The sequence below is a fragment of the Mus caroli genome, chromosome 4 (genome assembly GCF_900094665.2).
Source record: "Mus caroli chromosome 4, CAROLI_EIJ_v1.1, whole genome shotgun sequence".
NCBI classification, from domain to species: domain Eukaryota; kingdom Metazoa; phylum Chordata; class Mammalia; order Rodentia; family Muridae; genus Mus; species Mus caroli.
The window spans coordinates 97,267,562-97,291,345 of NC_034573.1; the positions used below are offsets into that span (position 1 = coordinate 97,267,562).

Here is a 23,784-nt window from a genome sequence, read left to right on the forward strand (position 1 = left end):
CATTTGTACACTGTGTACTGTGCTCCAAGCTTGATACTAAGGAAAATGTAAGGGAGGGTGTTGATTCTTTTGAAGGAAAAAAAAAATCAACTCATATAAAAGTAATCAACTTTTAAAAATCATATAAAATCATATAAAAAGTATTCAAAGGGAAACATCAGATTCCTTGAAAGTCAAGGCCAATAATGCTCAGGTATGCCAGAGGCCCGCTGGACTAGGAAAGAGGCTGGCAGGCTTGGCTTTGGTTTCCCACATTCAGAACTAGTAGTATTGGCTCAACTCACTGAGCTCCTCTGTTGTGCAAGCTCTGCTGCAGAAGCTCATGAGAAATAATCAATTATATCTCCACCATGACTGCCTGGGGAGAAATATTTTGGTGTCTGCAGTTTACTCATGGGGAAATTAAGGCACAGAGACATAGGATTCTAGAACAGAGGGTCTGGCTCCGGAGTCATTTTGGGGGTGGGGTGGGGGGAAGGTTCGAGATAGGGTTTCTCTGTGTAGTCCTGGCTGTCCTGGAAATCACTCTGTAGACTAGCTTGACCTTGAACTCAGAAATCCACCTGCCTCTGCCTCTAAAGTGCTGGGATTAAAGGCGTGTGCCAACACCGCCCAGCCCGGAGTCTTTTACACGGTAGGATCTTCGGAATCTAGCACAATTATCCGGTGCTGAGCGTTAAAACCAAAACAACAACCAACCTAGCTTTCCTTGAAAATTGAATTTTTAGGATAATCCAATTCAAGGCTGAAATTTGTAAATAAATAAACAAGTAAATAAAGAAAGCATTTTAGTATTGTAGACCTCCCACCGATCCTCTCCCCACCTCTAATCAAAGGCCAGCAAGAAAAAACATTTTTTTATTTATATGTTTTTTTTTTCCTCCCCTTTTGTGATGCTTTGGAGTTTCTGAACGCTAGGGGCTCCCTGATTCTCTGGTTTGAGAACAACTTTTTCTTTTAGGATTTTTTTTTTTTTGGAAAGGGGGTGGGGGAAATGTGGCCTTAATTATCCTACGTTTTAGGCAGCTTAAGGAAGGGGCTGTGCTTTCAGAATCTTGTTGGAGCCAAGTAAGGAGGTCCTTCTCCTCCCCCCTCGCTTTTTAAAGGCGCTCGTGAAATATAAGCTCAGAAAACAAACCGAGCGATCACAGCGGCAGCCCGGGCGGCAGCAGCAGGAGGAGGAGGAGCAGGAGGAGGAGGCAGAGTTGGAGTTGGGCAGACGCTGAGGAGAGCTAGCTGCAGGACGCTGCGGAGTTGCAGGGCTCCGCGCAGCTCCATTCATTAAGTAGCTGCGGAGGATCGTGGCGGGACGCCGACGCTGCCCACTCGCAAACTCCAGCACGCAGACGCACGCCAGCCGGACGCGTCCGGAGCAGCACAGTTCGGCAAAAGTTCCTGCTCGGGATTTGGCTCTCTTCCCCTTGGACTAGCGAACAGTTTGGGGTTGAGAGGAAAGCAGAGGCGCCCAGAGGGGAAACCTACCCGCGTCTGCAGTTGGAACTACTCCGCCGGGCTGCACTCTCGCCGCCGCGTCCAGAGCCCGCAGACCCGCTCCTGAGCAGCGGCGGCCCGCATCGCCCCGGGAGGCTCCCCGCAGCCAGCGCCATGCAAAGCTACAAGTACGACAAGGCGATCGTCCCTGAGAGTAAGAACGGCGGCAGCCCGGCGCTCAACAACAACCCGAGGAAGGGCGGCAGCAAGCGGGTGCTGCTCATCTGCCTGGACCTCTTCTGCCTCTTCATGGGTGAGCGCAGTCCCACGGGTCCCACCCAACCCCTTCCGGGCCCCGGGCCCCGCTGCGCTGTCAGCCCCCAGGGTCCCGCAGCCATCTCCCCCACCCCCGGGCGCCGTGCTGGCCACGAGCTCCCCGCCCTCCCGGACCCCCAATCCCCGGCCTGCAATTCAAGTTGGGGCGTGCTTGTGCTTTCGCGGCAGCTGGAACCACCTCCTTAGGGGTGATCTCCAGCTGGGAGTCCGGCCCAGCACCTCGGAAGGTGTGAGTTCGAGCTCCAAGATATGGAGGAAACCTGTGGCTCTCTGCTCTGTATCCGAGTCAGATGCGAGTGAGACCCATCTCGGTCTCCGAGCAAGGCAGGCTCCTACCGGAGTGGCGCTGCTCGTCCGGGCTGCATGTAAACATCCACCCCTTCCGTCGCGCTGCCTTGCAGGGCCAGTCGCGTTAGCCGGCCTTGTCACTCGCTGTGCGCTTGGCTGAAAGCCCCAGAGGGTGGAACGCGGCTCTACCCGGCCAGGTGCTGGGCAGCGAGGAGCACATCACTTGTTGAGCGCCTACTGTGTGCCAGATGATAGGCCGCTTCGCGGGCATCAGTTTTAAACTAGCTCACTCCCTGACTTGTGCCGGGAGGCCACTGAAAGAAAGGCTGCCTGCCACAGTCTTGCTTGGGGGCCACAGTGGAGCTACACTCCCTCAAAGTTGAGGCGCTAGCGCACGTCTGTTTATTAGAACAGATGCAAGTTTCAGCTGAAAGAGCGGTGGGAGGCTAAGGAATTGAAGTGGGAGAAAAGGATTTATTGAACTGGGGGGTGGGGGGGGAGGAGAAGCAATTGACATACATCCAGGGTTGAAGTTAAAAAAAAAAAATAGGACTTTTTCCTTTAAAGCGACTTTTGATGTAAACGTGTGGAAAACTTGTCACCAAAGCAATTGCCCCTCTGCCACCAGCTGGGTGTGCCACCTAACTACCCCCTTGGCCTCAGTATCCACCTCAGTTGAATGAGTGGATTCAAGTAGATGGTCTGTGAGGCCCCTTCCTGCATTAAGAACTCGGATGCCGTCCAGGAGCCGCTCTGCCAACACGGCTAACGGAAGAAACATCTGTGTTCCCTGTTAAGTTCCCCCAAAATAGAACTCCTGCACGGAGGCTTCATCCTTTTGGAAGGGGGTTAGTCAGGGCAGGCTGTGGCGACCTGGCTTAACTTCCTTCATTGAGGACTCTTAGGCAGTGGCCTCTTGTTCTTGCCGGACTACCTTCTTTAGAATTCTGTGAGACGATGGGTTTCTTAGAATTTAAAATTAAGAATGGCCCTCTTGTGATAGGGACAGTTGGAGGGAAGATTACGGGCTGTGAAAGGCCAGGGGGCTTACAGTAGTTGCGGAGATCCCTTTCTCTGCTCAGATCCCAGGCGCTCAACCTTAGGATGCTATTCAGAGGACTTGTCACTGGGGGGCCTGCCTTCCTGGTGGCGGCAGGCTTATTATCATGCGTAGTGAGCCAGATGACTTAAGGTTTTATAATCAAGTTGTTGAATTTTTAAAAGATCCTTCCAGGTCCTGGGGTGAGGGGGAGGACGAGGGGACCACTAAATCCGTAGAAGCATAGAAGCCCGCACAGCAGCTATCTTGGCTGAGGCCTCCCAGGGTTTGAGTGTCTCCTTGGTGGGTGGGATCAGCACTTTCTCTGATGCCTGTGCTGGTAAGCCCCCTGACTCCTTCACTCAGGGTTGAGCAAGAGTTGGATTTCCGACGACAGCCTTTGCACCCATCACTCTCCCTTCTAGACATTCTTCTGATGGGAGGTGGGGTGCACTTAGAAACGTTGTATTCTTATTAGAAGAAAGTGGTGTTCAGCCATGTGCAGAGAGTAATACCTGTTTAACTATAGTGTTAGCAGGGACGATGACACCCCGAGATGTTTTTCTGTGTGTTCAGGGTGGAATGTAGGGGTGTGGTACATATGTACACACTTCAACTCTTCATTTGCAGCAAGTGCCTCTCCAGAGTGAAAATTCTAAAACCAGTTGTCAAACTTCGGCATAAGCACAGACTATAGGACAGTATTACTGATTAAATACCCCCTGATACCTTTAATTGGAAAAACTATCTGTAAGATTAGCGTGTATCTTGAGGTAGTTATGCAACATAACTCCGTTTGGCTTCCAAAAGAAGATTTAATAATGCAACATGTGATTTTAATATTCTACGCACTGCCGTCCTAAAAAAAAAAATGTTTCTACTTGGTTCAGTTTTTGCCTGAGACTGTCAGTATGATTTAATTTTTCTACAGTTTATTGATCATATGGTCCGCATTACAGGGTACTAATATATTAGGAAGAGAGACAGTTTTCTATTTATTCTCCCATAGGAATATAGACCAAACTTCATCTCTTAGTATCTGGAAAAACTAAAAGCTGATGTTGCGATGTGCCTGTTATGTAAGTGGAAATATGCGAGTGGTGTAACTTGCTTCACATACCTTTTGGGAGTGTTAAATACTGGGTGAAAAACAAAAAACCCACTCTTGTTTGAAGGCCAAGAGAATCCGGGATGAGAGAACCCTGTTGGGAGCTTACCTGCTATCCACAGTTACCTTTCTCCACTGATTGCTTTTAAATACAATTACAAGTCTTTGCCTCGTAGGTTTTCTGAAACCCTTTTTACTCCTCTTTTAGTAGGGTACCCCTTCTCACTTTCTCCTCACATTAGTTCTGGGGTGTGGAGTGCCATGAGAACCCCAGAGATCTCCGGTTGTCTTAAACTCTATTAGCTGCCTTTAAAGATATAAGTCATTTAGTGTATGTTCCACTGTACCACTTATAAAGCCATCTCCATGGTATAGAAAAGGTTCCTTTCAAAGAAGCCAACTTCAGTTCTCCCCTGATTCTCAGCATCAGTGGAGTCCTGTATCCCATTTGGAGACTCCTAAAGCTCTGACCTTACGACAAATCCTAGAGCTCAGCCACAGAGCTGCCTGCCTCTTCACTTCCCCCAGGCATCCACTGGACCAAAGCAGGAGGATAAACAAGTTCTAATTCTTCTCATCGGAGGTACACAATGTAGGTGGCTAACAACCACACCATTCTGTCTGGTTGCTCTAAAACATTGATGGTTTTTATTTGTGATTAAATAGTAATGGTGATAACCTTACAGCTGGTCCCATACATGGTACTGGAAGGGTCATAGTTATTATTTGTGCATTATTCCTCATTGCTTTGTACTATTTGAGATGGGAGGGGCAGTGGGATAGAGAGACCGGAATGGAGCCCTTACACACAGAAACTAAGGTTCCTTAGTTGGTGACTGGCTGACTCTAAATCTACTTACATGTTTGTGGGCACATTGATTTTTTTCCTATGGGCTTTATATTCTTTCCACTGCAAAATGGAGATTCTGTCTAAAATCCCAGGCCACTATCCAAAACACTGGGACCCAACTCTCATAGAGAAAAAGAAAACATTTCTGTATTTTTTTCCCTAGAAACTACAGCAAAAATGAAGAGCCCCCAGAGATGTGAGTTCTGATCTTGTACTGACTGCTCGCTGTGTGATTTGGATGAATTTATTTTCTGGGCATAGATTTCTTGGTATGGCAACAATGAGAGAGACCAGATCATCTTGCACAGTCTTGTGAATGTGCTGGCAAATGTGCCATAGGCACTCAGGTTTGACCAAAGACATAATGATGAAAATTAGCCTAAGTTGGTGGCAACTGGGCAGCCGCATACCCTTGGCTGAATATTTCCTTTGACTTTCTCTCTGAAACTTATAGCAATCAAACCCAAACAACTGCACAAGTTCAGGAGGTGCCTCCCATGTTCCTGTCGCTTGGTTATTGCATTTACTGTGTGTTTTAAGTAACTCGGTGAAGCAGTGATGCTTTCGATAACTTAAGGTACTGTGTTGAGCTGCACAATATAGAGACAGATTTTCATGAGTCCACTGTTGAGTGACCCGGCCACCTCTCCTGAGGGCATTGTAAGGAACACGAAGGTAGCCTGCACTTAGTACGTTTTTTTCTAGGATAGTAGACAAACTCCGTTTCCTTACTGTCCAGAATTTCTATCTCATCTTTTTTTTTCTTTCTTTTTTTTCCCCCCTTAAAGTCCTAATAGATATCTTGGAGGTAGCGCCTAGGTGGGAGAATACCAAAACCAGAATTGGTTGGCCCTTCCATTTTTAGCCCTGTCAATTTGAGCTTCTTTACCCCTTCCTGTGCAGTTGTCTGGGCTGGCAAAGCCCAGCTGGTCACAGCGTGGTGCTGATGAAACTGTAGTCAAGGGCTTCTCCCTCTTGTGGGCAGTAATATTTTCGGAGAAACCCTACCTCGTGTGTCAGTTCAATTCTGCACAGCACTTGAGGAGTAACCTTTGCTGTGGAGAGTGCCTCTCATGTCCATGTTTAATAAACTCTCACCTGACGAAGAAGCATCCATCTGGGGCAAATGACAGGTTCCAAGTTTCCCCCAGGAGCTTGGGGCAGAACCTGGCATTCTGTATTTTCATAAAAACCTTTGGCTGATTTTTTTTTTTTTTTTAATCAGGCCTGTTTTAGAATCACTATATTGTGTAGCGCTTGATGTCTTCAGGGCAATTGAATTATGTAGTGGGCTTTTTTGTCCCTGTACTGAATGTTCCAGCTCTTGTCGCAAGTCTGTGGCTTGTTGTTGGTCTCACATCTCTGTCTCTTCTGAGAGGTGAAACTGGAATACACTGGATTGCTAAGTGGGGGCTTAAGCAGATCAAAGTCTTGGGAGAATGATACAGGTTGTGGTGTCTCTTGGGTTGGGACTGCAGGGAACGGAAAGCTAACACCCATAGGTGTGAGTTGGACAAATGGCGTTTGACCTCTCCAGGCTTCAGCTTCCTTCCTCATTTGTAAAATCAGGGAAGCAGTGACAGCCTGTGGCCTGTGGCCTGCAGCTGAGGTGAGAGATTGCATGTGCAAAGTTCACAAGTGTGTCCTTGCTGTCAGAGGCCAGTTGCCACTGTCTTTATTAGTAATGACAGCATCCTCATCTCCTCCTTCCTTGTCTCCCAGGGTTCTGTGACAAAGCCCTTCTTTTTTCTCCTTCCTTCCTTCCTTCCTTCCTTCCTTCCTTCCTTCCTTCCTTCCTTCCTTCCTTCCTTCCTCCCTCCCTCCCTCCCTCCCTCCCTTCCTTCCTTCCTTTCTCTCTTTCTTCCTTATTAAAGGGAGAATATCTGAGGAAGAAAAGCTTGCAGAGTGGGCACAAATGGTTTCCATTAGCTGAAGAAAGAGTAGCTGACCTGTCTGGGGAGGGCAGAGGGCAGGCGCCTTGGTCACCTTAGGCTGATGTCTCTTCCTTTGGAAAAGAGATGGTCCATAGCATGGGAGTGGGAAGAAAACAAACAAGCAACCAACCAAACAACAACAACAACAACCCTACCCTCCACCCCCACCCACAGCTCTCCTAGGAAGGGTACGGGGGATTTGGACAAAGCCTGACTGAACAGAGTACCTGTCCTTGGAAATAAGTAAAATGCTTTTTTCCTGGGTGCTCTTTGCTTGTTAAGGAAGGGTGTCCTGTGCTATGATCCAGGCTGATCTTGTGGGTTAGACAGTGATGCTAAGCTGGGGAGGCTGTGGCCCTAGGTAGTTCCTGTTGCTCAGCACACTGCCCTGGGGCTGTTCATCCTCCCTCACTGCCCACTCTTCACTGCAGCCCAGGGAAGATACACTCTTCAGTCCCATCTCATTGGCATCAATTTTATTAAAGTCTGAATGTGTGTGACCTGTCCTATGGACTCCGTTGAAGCTCAGGAGCCTTGAAGACCATACTTGACAGTAGAGAAGGCAATTGAACCGAACTGAACCTGAACTGTGTATCAGTTTAAGGTGGCCTCAGCCTCTCTATGGATGGTTAATGAAACAATTCTTAGTTATCCAGCTAGATTCATGAACTCTAGGATTTTGTTATGAGCAGTACCAACATTATATGTTTAGTCCTTGTCAGAAAAACAGCTCTCTCTGAAGGAGCGAGCACTTAGGGGAGAGCCACTGGGAATGTGAGCTCCCCCCTGCCCCCTCCCTCCCAGTGATGAGAGCTTCGTCACACTATGTGATCTAACTCCTGAGGCCTCATTTCTCATCCATACAAACTGGGATAGTATGGCCATGGGAGCCCAATGCACTGTTCACTGTGGCCGCCAGAGGCCTGGGCTGGCTAGTAATTGCCAAGGGGTCATGAAAGAGCAGGAGGAGAAACAAGGTCGTGCCTTTCTGATATTGGTGTATGAAACTGGATCCGTTTCATGTGGCACTGCTCCGAGAGTCTTCTACTATTTCCCTTGCGTATGTCAGTCAAAAGAGGAACAAGACAAACAGGTTTCACTTTTAGTCCAAATCACTGTGAGGCCAGAGACTCCTGGTGTGAGTTTGGAGGACTAAGCAGTTTTTGTTCTAGTCCCTTCCTTAAGACTGGTACTGGGTCTAGAAGGCCCGGCTCTACCTCAGCTCACTGCTGAGTGATTTGAGTTTGAACAGACATCACCTTTTTTTTTTTTTTTCCCTGAGACAGGGTTTCTCTGTGTAGCCCTGTCTGTTCCTGGAACTGACTCTGTAGACCCGGCTGGCCTCTAACTCAGAAATCCACCTGCCTCTGCCTCCCAAGTGCTGGGATTAAAGGCGTGCGCCACCACTGCCCAGCCAGACATCACCTTTTATGACGTACCCCAGGAGGACAGAAGAGGGGCTCACATCTTCAAAGCTCGTGCTTTTTTAAATGCCTCTGAGCGGTTCCTGAGGTAGAAGTCATTCCCCACAGCTGATGGGTGAAACGGAGTCTGGGACTGAATGTCTTTCTGAAGATCATATGCTGAATGGAAGTGCTCACACTCAAAACCAAGGGAGGCTGTATCTCTGACTGTCCTCTTGGTGCTATTCTTCACTTAGGGCCAGGCGAATGCATGAGTTAGGATCTGCACTGATATCCGCAAAGGTAAAACACAGCAAACAATATGGGTAAGGGTGGTCCCCACCGGCAGGTCTTTGAAAGATACAGTTGATTTTCTTGTGTGTGCACTTTCAAAGTACATATTATAATCAGGGTATTGATGGTGTGTTTTTGAGGTTTGTCACAAATTAACAAAATTATATGCCTGGGGAGTTTTGCAGAGAAATGCAAATCGGCATAAGTGCTTTGTGATAACAAGCAGTATGTGTTGGTTCCTGTGTATGTGCCCCTAAAGTTCAGACTGTGCAATTACACTGCATGAAGGAAGCCATTCTCACTGATGCTGTCTTTACAGCTGCCCCACCCCCACCCCAATTAGTTTGCCGAGTAAATCTGTATAATTTCTAGAGAGGGGATTTGATCAAGTATGTGTTTGCACCTGCCTTTCAAATCTTCTCTTCTACAGATGTTCCCGGAGCAACTTCTGTGGGCAAAGTGCACTAGGTTTACCTAAAAGGAATTCCCTGGCCGGGGAAGGGAAAACAGCCTTTGCTTAATGATGACATGGGACCCTTAAAGGAGGGCTAATGTAAACACAGTGGGGCAAGATGGAGGGAAAGGTAAGAAGCTGGGTCCCAGGGGAGAAATAATAGCCCAGAAGCCAAGAAGGGGACAAGGGGCTGTAGAGGGGAGGGAACCGCAGACACTAGCTCAGGGGAATCGAAATGTGTTTGGGAAGCCCTTTGGTGGAAGCTAGGGTGTAATGTGGTCCATTTATGTTGTGAGAGAAGAGGCTAGAAACAGGGTTAATACCAGACTGAGAAAAGGAGCTGAAAATGGCAGACAGCTGGGGGTGGGGGGGTGGGGGGTGGGCTCTGACATTATTATAGAGGACAGACCAATAGAACCAAGGGAGTGTTAGCTTGCCTTTTATTATGGAAATTTCCGTATAGCTAGCCACTGTATCCTTAAGGAACTGCTAGGTCCTAGAGTAACTCCAAATTTGGGGGAAGAACTACTTTTTTTTGTGGCAGCTACACTGTTTTACAAATGTAAGGTCCCTTTAGGATGGAAGGAAAAGTTAGAAGAGTTCTACAGAGGTCTTTAAAATTAGTATAAATTTTAACTTTATATTCTATATTAAGTTTATAGCTTAAATAAATTAAGCTATTATTAACTGACCATTAATGAAAATTAATCTAATTCAGGCTTGGGGAAAAAGATCTCTGGCTTGGAGGGTTAGGGGAACTGAGATGAGTGAGTGCTCTGACCAAGGGTCCTTGGGGACATGAGGGAGGGAGAGAGAGAGAGGGAGGGAGGTCAGCCCCCCTCCATGCAGCACCTACAGAAGAAAGCCTTGTGGTCTGACTAGTCAGTGCTTCTTCAGATGTATCATGCACAGTAAAACTGAGACAGTCAGTCATCTACTTGTTCTGCCTAGGACTTGAAATGTCCTTAGAAGCCATTTAAAGGAGTTAACTGAAAATTGTCTTGGTTTTATGTTCAGGTATTTCTTGGGTTATAAAGACATTTTAGAGCCGGGTGGTGATGGCACATGCCTTTAATCCCCCCAGCACTTGGGAGGCAGAGGCAGAGGATTTCTGGGTTCGAGGCCAGCCTGGTCTACAAAGTGAGTTCCAGGACNGCCAGGGCTACACAAAGAAACCCTGTCTTGAAAAACCAAAAAAAAAAAAAAAAAAAAAAAAAAAAGACATTTTAGAAACAACCTTGTTGAGATTAAAATTTACAATACCATGTGAGGCAGCCATTTAAGGCACCCAATTCACTGGGTTTTATTATAGTCACAGAATGGAAATCAATCTCTATGTATTCTTAATGACCACTAATCACTTTTTTTCTCCCATAGAGAATCTCGTCATGTTACATAAGCCAACAATATGCCATGTGCCATGTGGTTGTTTGGTCGTTTGTAGTTGTGCCGCCGCCTTCTTTCTTCTTTCCTCTTTCTTCTTTCTTCCTCCTCTTCCTCTCCATTTCCTTCTCCCCCTCCTTCCCCTCCTCCTTCAAGTTTTAAAGTCCCATCCATATTGTAACATGTATCAGAAGTACTTCATTTATTTTTATTGCCAGATAATCTCCCACTGTATGGATGTACCACATTTTGTTTATACACTTATTATTTAATGGCTCCCTGGATTGTTCCCATTTTGAGTTACTATGAATAGGAAGGCGGCCCTTGTGTTTTCAGTTCTCTTGGATCTCTACATTTAAGAGTGAAATTGCTTGACCATATATCAGATGGTTAACTTTTTGAGGAACTGCCAAATTATTTCCAGCATGCCTGTGCCACATTAATTAAAACATATAAGAAAAAATACAATGTCTTAGGAATTAGGATATTCATGAAATCACTGTAGGATTATTTTGTTCTTAAGGACATTTTCCACCAAAAAAAAAAAAAAAAAGATTTTTGATCTTTTAAGTGGTGTCATAGGTTTTAGGTGATCGAGCAGAGAGCAGTACTCTGACTGAGAATTAGAGGCTGGGTGGTCAGTTACACCCAAGTGCTGAATAACACCTACAGAACTGGGTGGAGTTTACAGACTGTGGACTTTTAAAGTGGAAACAAACAAACAAAAAAACACTTCAGAGTATCTTAAAAACTATGTAGAGGTACAAATATCGAGACCTTCACATACCTGGAACTTAGTCAGTACAATTTTAAGGCCACATCATATAAATGTGTTTAGTTCCTAGTAAGTTTAAATTACCATCTCAGAATTTAAATCATTTCCTATCTCTCAGACTTTCAGGCTGGACATCAGCATAGTATTAAAATCAAAAAGGACAAGATAATCGAAGGCTTTATGAATTAGATGGCACATCATGCTAAAAGCTTAAAGTGGTCAGTGTGTGGGACAGGAAAGTCCAGATGTTTTAGGAAGGCGAAGGGGAGAGAATCCTCACTACTGTTAGCTGCTTTCCCTGGTGCCTCAATGTGTCCACAGTAAAGCAAATGCTGATCACAGGGTCTCAGCTCAGAGAGGGTGAGTGGATGCACAGTGCGCGCAGCTAGTATTTATGGGAATTTGGCCAGGAGCCTGCAGTGATGACAGTGGCTTCCATGCATCGGGCATTAGCTGTGGGCTTCTCACCATGTTAAACGCTGCACATGCCTTCTGATAGGTTCTCCAAGGAGCCTGTAAAATCCCAATCACCTTCATCTCAGCTTTACGGAGCTGAGGTTCAGAGAAGTTGAGCATAACTCCCCTCCGATGGTGCAGTAAGAGTGTTCCAGTAAGAGTGGGATGAGAATCTGACTGGTGAGGCTGGTTTTCTCTGCTCTGTTCTCCTGCTTATGCATGGCTAAAACCCTGTCTTCCCCCTCCTACCCCAAGCCTGTTCTTCTATCAGTCAGCAGGCTGGGAAGACCAAGTTGTCCAAAGGAAGGTAGATTTGTGATTCTCACCCTGAACCCATTAAGGTCATTAAAGGCAACCATGCTATGTCCTGTGGTTGTTTGGATACCTCAAAAATAACAAATGCATATACTGTACTTTCACTAACAAACGGACTTGTAAAGACTAACTTACAGTTTTAGCATCCAAGGCTAGAGAGATAGTTTATTATGTTCAGTTCCTAGCACCAGCATGGTGGCTCACTGTCTGTGACTCCAGTCATGGGAGTCGGGGCAGGGCGGGGGGGGGGGGTCCAGTGCCCTCTTCTGGCCTCTGGGAGCCAGTATGGTGCACATACATGCAGTTAAAGCATGGATCAATAGAAAAATAATTTAACTTGGTTTGTCTTTAAGCCTCACCGTCTACCTAGACTAGCCCATGCGTCAGCATTCAAAATTCACAATTTGAGTGACACCTATCAGTTCCCTGTGGGCTTTCTCCTTAATTTTGTCTTACTAGGAGATGCAACCGGTACTCTCCGGGCTTAGCCTAACAAATGTAGAGAATGATTGAAAATATTTCTAGAAGTAATGGGGGAGAAGGGTAAGAAGGAGTGTCCAGAGATCTGCTGGAAATGCTCATAGCTTGAAGGGGTGCAAAAGCCGGGTACTGAAGAGAAGAGCATACTGGATCCTGGACAGTCCTACCAGGAGGCTCAGGAAGGGGTGGGAGGACCTTGAACTAGAGCCCCTATGTAGCCTCACGAGGCAGCAATAATGGCCACTCTGTTAGTGGACCCTTTTTTGTGCCTGGGTTCAATCTGCTGTGGTGGTAAATTTTGAGCTTCTCTGGTTAGTGTCTGCGGATGCAGCTCGTTCATTAAACATAGTAAATAGAACTTCTCCGCTTGGCCTCTTCCCCACAAATGACCCACATTGTTACAAAGTTAGCAACCACCGACAGGAAGTGGCAGAAATGTTTCTCAGCCGCACAGCCCATTTCATTAGACACTTGCCCAAAGGGGCTGTTTTGGTCAATTTGGCCTCTGTAGGCTTCTAGGGAGGAACAGCCTAACACATCATTTCTCATCTTTGCATTTGCTGACATCTTGCCCTTAGCGGCTGTTTTGATTAAATGCGTGGCTCTTTGTTCTGCACCAACTGCACACACAGCGCACAGGAGGAGGAACCGCTAGGAAGCTGGGACTTTAAAAATATTTCCAAAGGTGTTACCAACTTACTAGAGAGTCTTTTGTTCGGGACTTCTCATTGAAATCTATTTAGAGAGCAATTCCAATGGCGTGGCAGTGGGGCTGGTGGGCTCCTAGCACCTTTGTGAAGGACTCCTTGGAAAGGCCTGAGCTTGAGGCATTGTAGGAGTGCTGAGCTCCTAGGGACTGGCTGGGAAGATAAAATATACATCTTGGGTCAAAGCATTCCAAGGACAGGGCTCTCCTTTCCTGGGGGAAATAAGCTGTCATGAATTTTAGATTCAATTTTCCCAAGTCCATTGATGGGGCTAAGAAACTCTGAGTTTGCTTTAACACTGATCGTGTGCAGTTGTGCTTGTCACAACTGTGAAATTGGTCATTTATTATCAATTAGCAATCTTTCACTGATGGATTCTTCCAGATGACAACATGTAAATCTGAGAATCTGTATTTAGATATTCAGTCAGTTTTTCTCATTGTAGAGCTCTACCCCGCCCTGCTCCGCCCCCCCAACAAACAACAAAATCCAACCTTGACACCTGGAGTAGCATTGTCCTCTGTCAGCTGGAAGAGGCTAGGGCAGCAGATGTTTTTGAATACCTACCCTGTAGTCAGCCACATCACCATCCCACCAGGTCTTAAGGCCTGGAAGGAGCCACCTTCCTCTAATTGATGCTGTGCTGGGATGGGTGAGGCAGCTGTTCAGAGAGATTGAGTGGCAGGCCTTGGGATAGAGAATGGTGGTACTCTCGGCCATGAACCAACCAACAGCCTACCTTTTCTTCCTCCGAGAGTAAAGACTGGCATTTAGATTTTCACTAACAAGCATGTGAGTAAAGCGAACCCGTCAGAATGCCTTAAAATTATCGGGCCCTATGAAGTAGTTAAGTTTGATTTGGGGTTTAAAACCTTTTACCCATGTCAGTATTTCCTGTTCCTGTGTAAATTCCTAAGAGAATAGAGGTGAGACTCTGAACTCCAGGCTGGAAGGGCATGGACTTGACTGGATCCTCATTAGGTGACAAGCTGTGCACTAAGGCACTTCATGCATTATTAACTTACTTGAATTTCACAACAACCCTGTGGAGGAGGCTGGCACTCATTTCAGTGGGTTTCTTTTTTTTTTTTTCCCCAGAAAGCAGGGCCAGTCTCAATTCTTATTGGAGGCTGGTGACACGCTGCATTAATAATTCAACCAGTTAATCTCTAACAGAAATTATTTACTAAGATTCCCAGCAAAGTGCTGTTTTAGAATCTCCCTTTAGCTGACTGCTGAACCCTGTGTCCCCTTCCATTACACATCTACCAAGGAGAGCAGCGGCATCAGACGCCTTAGGAAAAATGGTCAGAGAAGCCGACAAGTGTCACGCAGAAGTGGGGTGACTTTTCTGCACAGGAATAGCAGTTTCTGATCCCAGTGTTAATTCCCCTTCTTATCCATCTTCTCCAAAGGAGTTAAAAAGCCAGGGAGTGAGATGCTTTGACTGGAGCAGCCTGCGCTGTGGAAAGACCACCTCGTGTTTCCCAGGCTATTGTAGGGCTCCTATTCAGCTGGGATTTCAATGGTGCCCTGATTAGCATGAGACCAAGTGTATAAAGTAGGTCTTTTTACCCTCCCTTAAAGAAGTTTTGTGGCATTTCTTTCTGAGGGGGTTGGCATAGAGCTTTGACAAACACAGACCCATGGTAAAGTTAAATAGGGCTGCGAGCGGTCCCATTTGCACACGTCCTTCCCACTTAGAATGCAGAGCAGCCTCACTGGTGATGGACTCCTTAGGAACCATGGCAGGGTTCTTCCTGCACCAGTAATGGGCGAGCAGGAAATACCCACAAGTAAACTGGGGAAGGGAGTCCCTGGCTCATCCACCATTCTCCATTGTCCGAGAGCCACCACAGAGAATGCTTCTGAGTTTGACCAGCCAGCTATCTTCTCTTTTCCTTTTGTTTACTGAGATAAAGACAGTGTGCAGTGGAAGATCCAGGGGAATACACTGAGAGGGTGGAGCCTGCCTTGAAGCAGCAAGTAAGAAGACAGACAGACGCACAGCAGTTGGTGGAGAAGTGCAGCCAGGTGTTTTGGTGTGATACTTTAGTGAAATGATAAGAATAAAGGTCTGACAGGAAGCTTCTTGCTGTTTGGGCTCAATCCTTGTGGTATTTGCTGGGGAAGCTTGGATGCATTGCTGTCATTTGGTGAATGGATAAAATGAGGGTGAATTCTTGCGACAGATGGCATGCCATGTGAGCAGGAAATACTTTGAAACTTGTAATTAATACTTGTGATGTGAATGCAGTTTTGTCTGAAATGTTCCCTTTTCTCTCTACTGTCCTCATTTGTAAGACTGTGCATTGAGTACCTGCTATTACCAGAGAAGGGGAAATGTCCCTGCGGATTGTATCTCCAGGTGGCAGTCCGTAGTTGTCCTTGGGCAGTATGTACCCAAGAGATGCTCTTCTGAATGACAGTTCTGAACACCTGGGTTCTTTTCCTCAGAACAGCATTCCGATGTCTGCAGAGTTCAGCTCTCACCATGCTTGAGACCCTTCAGGATTTGGTTCTACCATGGCCTTTGCCTTCCCTTTCTCTGCTGGTCCTGCCTTCCCATCTCTGCCCTCCTTTGTTGCACACTTGGGCCTCAGACACATACATTTGATGGCTTTTCCAGCCTTCCTCAAACCTTGTCACTCTTCTTCCTAGTTAGGAATGTGCTACCCCGTTCTCGGTAGGCAAGATCTCAGGCATTCCTTGATTTTTCTCTGAGCAGAGTTTACCCCCCATGCCATTTTGGGTAAATCTTTCTAATGATAAAAAGTAACATAAATTTTTAAAAATGGGTTTGCCTTGTACCATTGTACCATCTTATTATATTTGGAGTTTCTTTTATAATACAGCTTACGAATTTTATTGAAAAATATATAAGTAAAAAAGGTATTCTAGACAGTAAGAACATAAAGCCAAAGAGGACAATCAAAGTTTTGTTTCAGATAATTCCACAATCTCAAGGTATCTTTTTTTCTATAAATAGATGTGTTATTAAGTGTAATTATAAAGCTAAGTACCGCTTAAAGCCTGCTTCCTGTAAGTCATTGTGATGAAATGGAAAAAAAAAAAAAAAAAAAAAAAAAAAAAAAAAAAAAAAACAACTGGCTAGAGTTGGTAACAACCTATAATAGTCTAAGAAATCTGAGAGTGGGAGCGTGCCCCTAAATTAAGACAGCTTAGGTTTTAAACTTAGCTTTTATATTATCTTATGGTGTTGTAAACTTGATCCACAAAAGTGAATTTGCGCTAACCATGATGGTTTCTTTTTTTAAAAAAAGTTTAACCTACTTCATACTACCCCTACCTTACAGAAGGCTTCTAACAGGAAGAGGAAAAGCAAGAAAGAACCAGAAAAATGGATGAATGAATGAATGAATGAATGAATTTTTCTTGTACTGCAGGTATTCAACCCAGGGCCTCACACATATGGGCAACCAAAACAGTAGAGAAATGATACCTGAGCTGGGAGACAGCCAGATCTCGGTTTATGTCCTGACTGTGGCTAACTTACTGGGCCACTATGACCAAGTCACTTTCCCTTGCTCTTGACTGCTAACTTTCCCAGTGTGAGGCATCCTCTGGTTCCTTTTCTGCTTCATCTGGGTACTTCCTCTGGGAAACTGTTCTATTAAACAATGCAAGATAAGTCCTTTCGGTGAATATGTCTGGGACTACACTAGCTTTGGAGATTTAATGATCTAATCATGAATGGGGTGTGGCCCCTGCCTCTTGTGTCTTCTGGAGCAGATGCTGGGCAGGTGTGGTGACAGGAATAGACCATGTCCTCTGTGTAAAAGTAACAGACACAATGGGTTTATACCCCTATGTTAGAAAGAGGGGTTGAAGGAAGAATGCTAAAGACAGTAAGTAACATTGCTACTATTTATCAAGGAGAGGGCCACCTTGATGAAGCCATCTTAGCACAGTGCTGTCCCTGATCAGCCCAGTATGGATGGCCACTCTTTTTTATTGTTTTCAAGACAGGGTTTCTCTCTGTAGCCCTGGTTGTCCTGGAACTCACTCTGTAGACCAGGCTGGCCTTGAACTCAGAAATCTGTCTGCCTCTGCCTCCCAAGTGCTGGGATTAAAGGTATGCGCTGCCACAACCACCCAGCTCAATGGCCACTCTTTAGGATAGTCTTAGGATGTCTAAGATAGAGGATTGAAGCATCAAGAATTCTTCCTCTCCCACCCTTATTTATAGATGGGGAAACTACACTCTTGAGAACTTAGAGGGCTCAGAAAATAGGTAGACACTAGAGGAAAAAAAAATCTTCTACAAACAGATTTAAGGTCAAATCCATAGAGGGAAACATAGTTTTAAACATCTCTTTAAACTCTAGATTTGGTTATTTTGTAAATTAGATATTGATCTCATGTGTCAGTGGTCTACAAAGCCCTGGAAACCTTGACCCAATGCACAGTAATACTGTTAAAGAAATCCCCCAAATAAAATTAGTTTCAAAGAGGAACGTCCTGAATTCACCATCTCTTCATATTCTGCTTCCCCAACCAACACACCCACACCCAGGAGTCTGGGCTGTTATGAGCCTTGTTTTGACTGTTCTAGTTGAGGTCTACCTTCATGTGTTGGTCTTACTTTTTTTGGTTTTGTTTTTTGTTTGTTTGTTTTGTTTTGTTTTGTTTTTTCGAGACAGGGTTTCTCTGTATAGCCCTGGCTATCCTGGAACTCACTCTGTAGACCAGGCTGGCCTCGAACTCAGAAATCCGCCTGCTTCTGCCTCCCGAGTGTTGGAATTAAAGGCGTGCGCCACCACGCCCGGCTTGGTCTTACTCCTTCTAAAGAAACAACATGCAACTCTGCGTCTGCCCTTTGTTCCCATGCTTTTTTCCTTCTCATCGGCTGTAGAAGGAGAACCCATTCTGAAAGCTGCTTTCTACCCACACCCAGCGCCATCACCATTCAACTTGGATACTTAAGCATCATGACTTGAAGCCATAACTGCCCTAATGTTAGTTAGTGACCCTAAAACAAATCATTCACAATCATGGCTACGTTTCCTTGCCTTGGGGTCTGTAATATATGCAGAAGCCCTCGGGGACAAAAAGGCTTGTATCCCAAGATACTGTTGGTTCACTGGAGATCTTGATGGCTGAATCTATAGACATTGTCACCGAAGAGGACAGATGATACAATTTCCCATCATAGTTCCCCTAGTCTGGAAGTTTTAAACTTTAAGAGGCTATGAGCCCCAATAGGAAGCTATGTCATAGAGTCAGGCTGTTTTGGGTTCAATTGATAGTTTATAAATGGCCTTTCCAAACTATTGTTTCCATCTGTGAAATAGGACAGTAATTTCTATTTCACAGGCTGTCGGGAGATTGAAAGATGCCTAGGACCACCAGAAGTGTTTGAGTACTGCTGGGTGTCATAGAGGATTGGCAAGCTTTAGAAGAAGTAAGTGTGGCAGAGAGTGCCTCCTGAATCTGCAGCTTGTCCACTCCGAGCATGCGCGTTGGGTTCGGCCTGTCTGCCCTCTGCAAAGTGCTCTGGAGCCTCCCAGAGAGTGGAGCGGCAGCTGTGCAGATGTAACCCCCTTCCATCTGCCCTGGCTGAAGGTGTTCTCCAGGTGGGGAGACCATGTTGGAAATTTGTCTTTAATGCATTCCAGTGTTCTGATGCAAAACCTGCCTGAGAGATTGAGCAGAGCATATTAACCAATATCATTTAAAGTTGATTAAAACTATCATCTTAATTAAGTATGAGAGAACAAGAAGTTCTCAGTCTTCTGGTAGCAATTAAAGACTAAAGAGTAGATTTGAAGTTGTTTTTGCAACTCTTAAAATAATACTCCCTCCCCTCCCTCCCTCCCATGAAAAGCGTTTCTTAGCTAGAGACATTCCCTCACATTGAGGCTTGTGAGAGCTGTTAAGGGCCGCAAACCTGCTGGCAAGCCCTCCACTGCCAAGGCTTCAGAGTTCTCAAAAGCTAGGGGTTCAAGCTCAGGATACGCTGATTGGGAAAGCGAGCCTAAACAAAGGGCCCTTTGAGGCTGGAAACTGGGGCTTGGCTTCAGCACAGAGCACTGTGGGATTGGAAGAGTGCCCTGGGACTTGCCGAGAAGAGGGACCCGGGCGATCGAGAGAGGAAGTATAAAGTTTCCCCATACAGTGAGGGGTTCTGCTGAAACCCTGGAAAGTTGGTTTCCGAGGCTACCTGTCGTCTACCAGCCAAGTCTGGACAGTCTGTAAAACCCGGACTTGACAGCACTCTCTGTCTTTGACCAGAAAGGGGAGCGATCCATGAAGGCCTGTGGATATTGCCTCACCGGCATCTCACCGGGAGATCAGAGATTACCTCAGAAGGCCCAAAGCCATCACTGTGATCAGTGCATTCATCTCACCACCGTATCACTCAGTGTTTGTTGGCTGCCTGCTTTAGGCTAGGCTGATGTGACTGCAAAACTTACAAAACACAATTCCCACTCATGGGCGGGGGTGGGGAGTGGAGCAGGGTGGTGAAGACCAGAAGCTATGCAGACAGAGTTCCGGAATAGCACTCCCCAGTTCAAGTGTTCACACCCCCCAGCCAGCCAGCTCCTTCCTGCATCCTAACTGGGTTTTACATCTAGTCTTCCTGAAAATAAGACTTCGAATGCTCATCACCACAGACATCCTAACTGGCAGCAAGCCAACCAACAGAGATACTAGCAGGGACAGCCAGCACACTGAGACAAACTCCATGAGGAGTGCTACTACCCCAACCTCTTCCCGTGTGGTGTGCGTGTGCGTGTGCGCGTGTGTGTGTGTGTGTGTGCGTGTGCGTGTGCGTGTGCGTGTGTGTGTGTGTGTATGTGTATGTGCGTGCGTGTGTGTGTGTGTGTGTGTGTGTGTGTGTGTGTAGGTAGGTTTGTCCGAAGCACTAGCAGTAGGATAATACCCAGAGGACCTGACTCAACTAAACCACTACTCCAAAGAGGAGCAATGACTTTCTTCCATTACACATTGGAAAACCGATTCTGCCGGGGCCCAGGTGAGAGGGTACACATTTTCTTAAGTGAAGACTTCTCATGTGTTTCCTTCGCTCTCCAAATGTGTATCTGTTAATCTAAGCAAATGTGTGTCAGAGTTCTCAGACTGAAAGCGTCCAAGGCTGGAGGTACGGGAACCTAGAATCTGCCAACAGGTCCCCAGCATGAGAAAGGTGTGGCTGTGAGACACAGGGCTGCATTGTTCCACGGTGGGGATTGATAATGCCACAGGGCGCACAGGAACCGTTGCACCTGAGCAGAGATGCTCCAGCGGCTGACTGGGTGCTTAACTGAAGGATACTCATGAAGGGTTTTCTACTGTGTCTGTGTTTAGAGGTTATGCACAGAACTTAACTACAGTATTTGTGTGACAGCAAAATGTAGAGAAAAAGCTATAGTTCTGTGTATAAATAGAGAAGCATTCATAAGAAACATCGGGTTCTATAGAACCCTGTCAGGTAAGTCTGAGGGAAGCGACTCACTCAATTCCTAAATACAAGGTCTTGCCTACATGAGTTGCTCAATAAAATTTTTTTTTTCCTGCCACCAACATGTATTTTCAACCTTTCATCTAAACTTATTTTACATTTTTTGGTGCTTTAAATGATATTGGCCAATCTTTAGGAAAAAAAAAAAAAAAGGTCACATATAGTTTGCTATTCAATACAATCCTGGCATTTTGGCATATTTCCTTTTTATTTAATTTCTTTTCAATTAATTAAGCACACGTGCCCTTGTTTTTCTATGTTAGTGATTAAAACGATCTTTACTTCATCAAATCACTTGACAGTATTGGACCTGAGTGTCACCATTAAGTGCACATAGCCTTGGAGTTGAGCTTCGCCATCAGCTGTACGCAGGTCTTTCCCCTGCCATGTTCAGTTCTTTCCTGTGATACCCAGACAAACTCCTGGGCTAGATTCTTTGCTCCCTCTAAAGATCACTAGGGCTGCTGTACTAAGGAACAAATCAAGCAGTTTAAGTGGCAGAAGTGTGTTGTCTCACAGCTCTGGATGTGAGGGAAGGTGTGCGGTGGTTCGTTCTGGGGCTGTGAGGGGAGGGTCTGCTGTCCTCAGCATATGGCATTGTCTTGTCTATGGCTGTTCCCATGTCATGTGATCCTTCCTTTATGACCTGTAAGCATATCCCCTGTACAAATTTCTCCTTGCTAAGGACACCGATTTTCCTGCATCAGGACACACCCCAGTGATGTCACTGTAACTTGACTGTCTCGAGAGACTCTATTCACACTCTAAGCACTTCAGTGTAGGAGTTCTAGGTAGGAATACACTTCAACCTGTAACCTCTCCTCACATATATGTTAGGAAGTTGGAGCCAGGGAAATAGCCTCTGATTGACTTTAGTTGTGACTGCCTCTGACGTGATATTTTTATCTGCATCCTACGGATGAATTGAAAGGCCATGAGCAAGGAGAAACTGGTATCTCCTTTGATTCTAATTCTATTGATGTGAGACGTATTTAATGATTATTAATTTAACTGGAACCTATTTTGACCTGCACTGTGATGCTATTTAAAAACCAGGTCAAATGCAGCGTCCTCGGCGTGGCAGAGACTTAATTACAGTCATGTATCTATGAAGCCTGTTGGCCAGCTAGATCCATTCCTTTGAAAGTTCCAATGAACACAGCAACCTATAGACCATCTGGCATCCTAATACCTCTCTGTTGATTGGACCACATTTCAAGGAAAAACTGTTATTTCCAGCAGACCCTTGCTCTTTCCTCTTCCCCGCTCACCCTCCTCCTCCCCTGCCTCCCGCTCCTGTCATCTTTCCCCCTCCTTCCTTCTTCCTTTTCTTTCTCCGGTTTTTTGTTTCTTTTTCTTGCATAAAGGATTTTAGTAGACTGTATACATGCTGTAGATATACATAGGTCTGTTCCAAGGAAAGGCTGGGAAATCGTATAGCAATAAGCCATGCATGTTCCCAGTCATCCCTGGTCCTTGGGGCGTCCAGTTCACAAGGAGATGGAAACTCCTGCCAGAGCTGGTGGGCAGAGAAGGTGCTGATGGGGCCTGCCCAGCCAGCTCCCTTCTGGAGGAGCTGCAATGGCACCAGCTTAGTTTCAGCCCCAACTCTAATGAAAGCTTTAAGTGGTGTCTCCTGTGGTTGTGCGGTGCTTAAACACCTATGCCCTTTTCCATTGACCGCTCTCTAGCAAATCACTGCTCCCTGATGGAAATGGAGGGCCTGAATCAGGATGCCTGGGATTCCCCCTTGTGCTTTGTTCAATGTACATGCTTAAGATTTATTAGACGTGAATGGATGATGACCAAATGCATTATGGGGCAGAGATGGGGCTATCAGAATAAGGAAGCTGGGGAATATTCCCCACTCAAATCTGCATCAAGTGTTAGCCCCCCCCCATCTTCCTTTAGCATTGAAATGAGCATTGGCAGCCTGTATGTTTTGTTTTATTACTTTATATATGCTATTGCTCTTGCTTTAAAGGTTCTATTTAAGTCATAGGGACAAAGAGCCTCCTGGGTCATCTTTGTTCTTCCTACTGTATTTTGTGGTGAAAACCATGAGAAACAGCAGCTGTCACCATGAATTAAGGGTGTACAGGCACACACAGACCACCTTAGTGTCTCGGGATTCCATAATAACCTTTGGCAACTCTTGAGATGAGTCGTATTGTCCTAATTTTACAGTTGGTCTAAAGGTTTATATAGCTCACTTAATGGTGGATCAAAACACCAAATTTATTCTGCCCTCTTTGTTTAGATGTTTAGCCTATACTTTGTTTAGATGTCTTCAGTCACTCAGATTTCATAAAACAAGAAAAATAACCAAAGAGCTTGTAGGCTTCATTATGCATATTTAGTATCTCCATTTGTAATAAATAGTGGTCCCACTTCTATACTAACTAGCACTTGTTTGTCTTATGGAAGGTTCACTACCCTGCATTCCCAGAAGAAACAGTTCGTGAGCCTTCTGTGAGCCAGGCTGTCAGACCATACCCACATTCCTCCCATTACCAAGAGGCCAAGGCCCTGTTAAAGGTGAAGGCCAGACCCCAGGTGTGTGATTGCAGAATCCTCCAATTCTCGGGTCCCTGTACCAGTGTTTGCCTTTCTGGATTCCTTGCCAGCAGATAGATTTGTCTCTTAGCTGTTCACATCTAATGTAGACCCGGGTGTACCATGGAAGGAACTGCACTGGTTCCTGAAGGTCACCTGAAGGTGTCTATGTAAGGGATGTGAGCAGTCAGTCTAGAGGTGTGTGAGTTCTACTGTCTAGGATCTGGAGTGGCAGTGTGGTGACATAGGTCTTCCCATATCTCATTCTGCTTGAAATGCCCAGGCTTTTCACAGATGGTTAGTCACACATCAGTTGGCTGGAGCTAGCTGACTCTTCCTCGCCTTGTGATAGAGCATTGCCCACCAGAGTGACTTTCTAAACCCAGCCTGCCTAACTACATCCTTCCCTTGATGTGGTTGCTGAGTATCCAGCATTGTAGAGAAGACACGGGTTAAACATGAGGCCTGAGTGGGGAAACTCAGTCTTAT

General features: G+C 45.8%; 1 protein-coding gene across 1 annotated transcript in view; it reads left to right on the forward strand.

The window, feature by feature from the left end:
- Positions 1-1,048: 1,048 nt before the first annotated feature.
- Positions 1,049-23,784, forward strand: part of Plpp3 (phospholipid phosphatase 3) — a 75,056-nt gene continuing 52,320 nt past the window's right edge. Inside the window, exon 1 of the mRNA XM_021160491.2 lies at positions 1,049-1,744. Coding sequence (XP_021016150.1) covers positions 1,606-1,744 — 139 coding nt within the window. The 5' untranslated portion in view covers positions 1,049-1,605. The remainder of the gene's footprint in view (positions 1,745-23,784) is intronic.